This window comes from Cantharellus anzutake (assembly GCF_015039405.1).
Source record: "Cantharellus anzutake strain C23 chromosome Unknown EI90scaffold_20, whole genome shotgun sequence".
Taxonomy (NCBI): Eukaryota; Fungi; Basidiomycota; class Agaricomycetes; order Cantharellales; family Hydnaceae; genus Cantharellus; species Cantharellus anzutake.
Genome location: NW_024066970.1, coordinates 801,562 through 807,182, shown reverse-complemented (window position 1 = coordinate 807,182; position 5,621 = coordinate 801,562). Strand labels below are relative to the sequence as shown.

Genomic DNA, 5,621 nt, shown 5'->3' with positions numbered 1-5,621 from the left:
TAGGACAGTCGCTACAGGATACGTGACCCGTTCGGCAGGGGTACAGCCTAGAATAATCTTCCCATGCGGAAGGGTATACAGAGCGGTTTAGTGGACACCCCCCGTCAGAATAGCACTACACAAGGAAAATAGTTTGGCAAACTTGAGCAGAGTCCAAGTCTCTCTCGAAAGAGCCGGCGACTCGGGGCAGATGATTAGCGTCCAAGTTGGGGGATACGAGGCAGCCGATGTTCTTGGAAAATGGTACAACGTAAGGATGAGGTTTAGGGCCACCTAGAAAAATGGTTGATCACGTTTCCGGTGACAGTATTAGTAAAAGAAAGCTGGAACGGTATCGGAACGTTGGATAAGGCTTCCCGTTCTAGTCTACTGAGTGGAAAAGTGGGCAGGGATTTTCTGAGCTAAGAAGGGATAGTATCGAACTATGGCCAAGCCTAGTGAAGGCCTGCAGGCGCCCTTTTCTGATGTAGGTTCATGAGCAGCAACCGGAATGAACTATATGAAGACGCAGATGGGACTTGTGATAACCCGTTAGGAGAGGGTCGGGAAGCCCTTGCAATGGACTACGTATTCGATAATGATGGACTCACACAGAGCTTCGGATGCACTGGTGGCGAAATCGTGTGGGGACCGAAACGCACCGACTACTTCTGGTTGCTTTTCTCCGAGACGATATTCCAGCGGCGTAGTCATCTCATGGTTAATATAGGGCAGTCGCTGCAGGATACGTGGCCCGCTCGGCGGGAGCTACGACCCAGAATAATCTCCCCACGCGGGAGGGTGGTTTAGTGGACACCCCCTGTCAAAATAGCACGACACAAGGAAAAGGTTTGGTAAGTCTGGACAGAGTCTAGCAGGTTACCAGCCTCTATTGGGATAGGGGAAGAGTCCAAATCTCTCTCGAAATATCCAGCGACTCAGGGCAGATGATTGGCGTCCAAGTTATGGAATAACGAGGCGGCCAGTGTTTGTAGAATCCTTGCAAAATGGCACACACAATAATGAGGTTTAGGTTCGCCTGGACAACAGGTTAGGTGGCGTTGCCGGTGACAATAACAGAGGGAAAAGTAAAAGAAACAGAGAAAACCAGACAGAGAGCTGGAAGTGGAATGGTATGGTATCGGAACGGGATTAGGTTTCCCGTCCCAGTCTACCAGTGGGAAAGTGGGCAGGGGATTTCCGAGCTAAGGGGTGGTACAGCTGGGTATCGAAGTATGATCAACCCTGGTAAGGGCCTGCACGCGCCCATTTCCGGGTGTTTGGAATGTAGGTTTGCGAGAAACAACCGGAATGAACCATGTGAGGGATAACCCGTTTCCCTGGAGAGCAGAAGTCAAGGCAGCGAGGCGGCGCTTCCGACGAGAGGCTACACGCTCTGTAGATCTTGGCTAAAGATGAAAGAAAACCCAGGAAAGGATACAACACTGCCCACGACGTGATCCGCAACAACGTTCTATAACCGCTACCCCCGTGGCGACAGGCAAGTATTGAATGGGATCGCGATGTTGGTTGATGGAACAAACGGACGCATTTTCCAGATGCGTCCGAGCTCTATGGGAGTGTTGATGCGGACAATCGCATTGAGTACATAATATGGATCTGAAGGACTTTCCCGGCGCTCTCCTGTGAAAAGATTGCCTAGGGACAGGGACGTATGGATTGCTTCTGGTTGTTTTTCTCCGTGATGATTTTCCGGCTGCAAATGAGCATGTCGTAGTCAATATTGCGGCACCCCATGACCGAACAGGTTTAGCGCACACGTCCTATCGAAGTGGTACGATACAGGAAAAGATACTCAGCAATTCTAAATCATGGCCAGCCAATGATTTGCGCTCAAGCTGGTGGACACAAGGTAGCCAATATCTGTACAATCCTCAGAAAGTGGCGCAACGATGACTGGAGTGGCTGGGGTGATTTTAGGTTCAGAAAAAGCGAGACAAAATGTTTGATTGTGTTGCGCGCGGGTGACAATATGCCTTTTTTGGTGGCGAAGATTATTTCTCGCCAACAAAAAAAGCAGATCTGTATCGAATACAGTCCAATAAAGATGGCTGGAAACTCCTAAAAGAGCAGTGTCTTGACACACCATTAAGGGTCGTCCGCTAATATCATGAGCTAATTTGACTTAACAATTTTTCCCCTAATATAACTTGAATAGGATTTTGTTGTTCACGAGGGCAGGGTCAATCCGAATTGCATGAAGACAAAGAATGGATGGAAACCATACATTGGGTTCATCGCGTGAAGGATAGTCCAGACAAAGACCCAGCTTGCGGGTCGTTCTTTGTTGAGCAATCATTATGTTGGGCTTCGCCACCAGCGATATCAGTCCAAGCAAGAGACTTAACACAAATTGCCGGTACTAGTTCGTGCCTACCGTGGTTGCTCTAACGATCAGACTGTTCCCGGATGTAAAGCTGTAGAAAGCGTTCGCGACTGTCAGTAATGTTTACAAGCCGTGCGCAGCGGAAGTCCTTTCACCTTGTTTCACGCCCGGACGCACTGCCTCAGGATAGGGGCCTAGCCCATATTCTCGCTTCCCCCGTGTTGTGGGGGCCCCACTTTGCTGGCACTCACTCACTCATCTCCCCCGTCTACCCCGCCACGCAAGCCGGAAGTGTCCCCTCCTATCCCTTCTCTGTGCAAGGCACGCATTTCCGCTTGACGTGGGCTCTACCATGCTTTCTGGAGCGGAAACACTGTATGGCCAAGGTGCTAAAGCAGACCACCAACATGCCTCAAGGTGAGAATACGCAATAATTCATTAGTGACACCATGTTGAGCCACCACAACATTACAGATAGATCCTCGCCCAGCTGGTACCACAAGGAGAGGGTCCGCTCAAGGAATATCTCTTCATTATACAACCCATATACGTGCCTCCCTGAAAACCTACATCGACGAGAACAATCGACAAGAGAGAAGTTGTGGACCTCTACCAGCCAACGCGAACTTGGGGCTACCCAGTTGCTCGCCCATACCAGAGGCAATCATCTGTCCTGCATGTGCTTTTCCAATGCTAATACGTGGGCATGGCGGATGAATGTGTAAGGGACTTTTGTGCTACATGGACACACACTCCGATCTGCTGGGCGCGGAACAAACTGTTGACTGACATATCGTCAATGACCACAGAGATTTCAAACCCTAAATAGTGGCATAGGAGAGCACCAGGCACGATCCAGCCACTGTCAAGAGTCCGCTCATCTGCGGTGCCACCGGTTCGACCGATGATCCATTGGAAAGGTAATTTGTACGACTCTCACTCGGTATGGAGGTATGCAATCTACACCCCATAATGAAACATGGATGTTAATTCAACTTAACAGTACGATATCACTAGATCGATGCCGGAGTTAGGGGATAACACAGACTCGCCAATTTGAGCTACATCACTAAAGAACTGCACTCTCAGCCGCGATAATCCTACCATAACATCCCAGAAACCTACTCACTCGTCGGCGACAGTGCTCTTGAATGTTTGTGACACCGGGATCCGTAGGGGTAGCCGCACTGCCACGTATATCACGAGGCCGCGGGTGCCATTGTACAGCTCGCGACCACCTTTTGGTGCTGGCTCCTGATTTTTGGACAGCTAGTCGTCTAGTCCATCCTCTGTCATACGGTTTCTTGCCTCTTGTCGCTGCCATAGTACATGTGGAGTACCAGTACTCACTGGAGTTTCGCGAGTATAAACATTCTATTGAATAACATCTATGTCCTTCTCTGGCCCACAGCACTCAAGCATTGTCTTATTTGTATGCAGTGTTTGATTTATAATTTTTCACCCTGCACATCGAGGTTCTATTGCATCCCCGACGCAACATTGGTTGCTTTGTACATTCCCAGCTAAGCCAGCTGCAAGGTACTGCAGTAGACCTAGAACACGACTTACTGCTTGAGTGCGTGCGTTCCGTACCACTGGCCAGGCTCGAGGCTCTTTGAGCGTTTGACTTCTGCGTGCTGGCCATCTTACTTCATTTGCCAGATCTACAGAGGAAATTCTCATCACATACTCTTTCAGTCCTGCTCGCTACTCTTGGATAGCATCAGAATTCTTCACCAGCCGCGGTAGGGAACCTCAGTGCAACCAAATGTGGAGGCGTGACCTCGGAGGTTCTTCGACACTGATTTTGACGCAAATCATAGCTTGCGGCTCTGATTTCTTGTAGGCTCCAGGGTGTCGTTCAGTGAAACCTCGCTCCACCACTCAAATACTTACCCGTTATCGACGCCCATCCCTGCAGCGTGGCGTGCCACTTTCTCATCTTGATGGATTACTTGGCTTTTCCAAAATATTCACGTATCGGTCTCCATTTTACATCATTCAGGCATTGTCGTACTTGAAAATAGCGTCCCGTTTGCACCCGTCACCCTCTCATCATGATATCTGGATCCTCCCATCCAGCCATGGTTCCGTTATGTATGTGATCGCGATTCAACTGCCTGCGACGTGCTCTGCTCGACACTAAACACATGCGTCCCATGTCGCTGACCAATTGCACCCAACTGGCTCGAGGCTCTTGGGGGATTGACTCCTTCAAATTCATCGTGGTCCGTTGGCCATCTTACAAACCCCACCCCGTCCACCAGATTCGTAGAAGACCTTCTCATTGCATGGCATCTAACTTCCGTGCCGCAGGATTCCATGGTTGGGTTGGCCAAATGTCTGTAGCACCAGAAACCCTACCAACGGGGATCGGCCGGAATCCGTAAAATTGGGTGTGAGAGCGCGATCTCCCTCGTCAACGGTCCGGCACAAAATACGGATTGCGACCACCTTTTGGGGTTGTTTCTTGAATGGAGGTCGCGGACATCGTCTAATCCTGCTCTGTCATAGGAACAATACTTACCTGCCACCGCTGCCATACCTGTGGAGTACTGGGCGGAGTTTCGCGGGCACGTACGCAAGTCTATTGAGTGGCATCGATTTCCACCGCTGCATATTAATAATCCTTGACTGCTGCATTTCCCAACGGAGCGTTGGCTTCCTTGCATGTTCCCAATTCAACTACCTACGATGTGCTGTGGTCGACCTATAACACGATTGCCAATGACTGCCTGAATGCATACATTCCCTCCCACATGCGATGTGATCCTTTACAGCCTGCTAAGCCCAAGTTTTTTTTGAGGGCTTGACTCTTGCAAATCATGCCAGTGTTCCGCACCCTCGCTCCATCTATCAGATCCACGGAGGACATTCTCATCACGTAGTATCTCAGTCCTGTTCGCCACTCTGGATTTACCCGCTGACTAGATGAAATCGGGGAGAGTTTTGGTCCACATCCATACATTAATATACTCTCGTACACTGAGAATGGGGCCGGATATTCATTCACACGAGTTCTATGGAGCATTAGACCCCACCTACTTGCCTTTTCCATAGTTCCTCGTATGCCCCTCCCATGAAGCAGGATAGCTTGTCGAACACCCAGTGTATCGCCATGAGAGACTAGTTTCTCTTATCACCTCAGAACTTGGGACGTGGCCTCTTGAGCTCCTATCCTATCAGACACACGCTGTGAGGGGAAATTCGGCTCCGATACCTAGTCTCCAGCGTGATCTCGTTCCAGCCATATCTCATGTCACTATTTCGTAATCGAACTTTCATTTAGAATCGC

At 49.8% G+C, this 5,621-nt stretch overlaps 2 protein-coding genes across 2 annotated transcripts; both read left to right on the top strand.

Moving 5' to 3' along the window:
- Positions 1 to 474: 474 nt before the first annotated feature.
- On the top strand, positions 475 to 1,392 carry EI90DRAFT_3015950 (uncharacterized protein; the record flags this gene model as incomplete). The annotated part of the gene is made up of 4 exons (XM_039056943.1): positions 475 to 653; positions 710 to 833; positions 1,035 to 1,227; positions 1,271 to 1,392. The coding sequence occupies 4 exons, from the start codon at positions 475 to 477 to the stop codon at positions 1,390 to 1,392; spliced, it is 618 nt and encodes a 205-aa protein (XP_038916804.1).
- An 822-nt stretch (positions 1,393 to 2,214) lies between these two features.
- On the top strand, positions 2,215 to 3,238 carry EI90DRAFT_851387 (uncharacterized protein). The gene is made up of 2 exons (XM_039068163.1): positions 2,215 to 2,743; positions 2,801 to 3,238. The coding sequence occupies exons 1-2, from the start codon at positions 2,446 to 2,448 to the stop codon at positions 3,049 to 3,051; spliced, it is 549 nt and encodes a 182-aa protein (XP_038916803.1). The 5' UTR covers positions 2,215 to 2,445; the 3' UTR covers positions 3,052 to 3,238.
- Positions 3,239 to 5,621: the final 2,383 nt, after the last annotated feature.

Excerpts from the sequence above, each read along its gene's own strand:
- EI90DRAFT_851387 (XM_039068163.1), top strand. The coding sequence starts at position 2,446 with ATGTTTACAAGCCGTGCGCAGCGGAAGTCCTTTCACCTTGTTTCACGC. Across the intron at positions 2,744-2,800 it reads GACCACCAACATGCCTCAAG|ATAGATCCTCGCCCAGCTGG; the intron begins GTGAGAATACGC and ends ACAACATTACAG.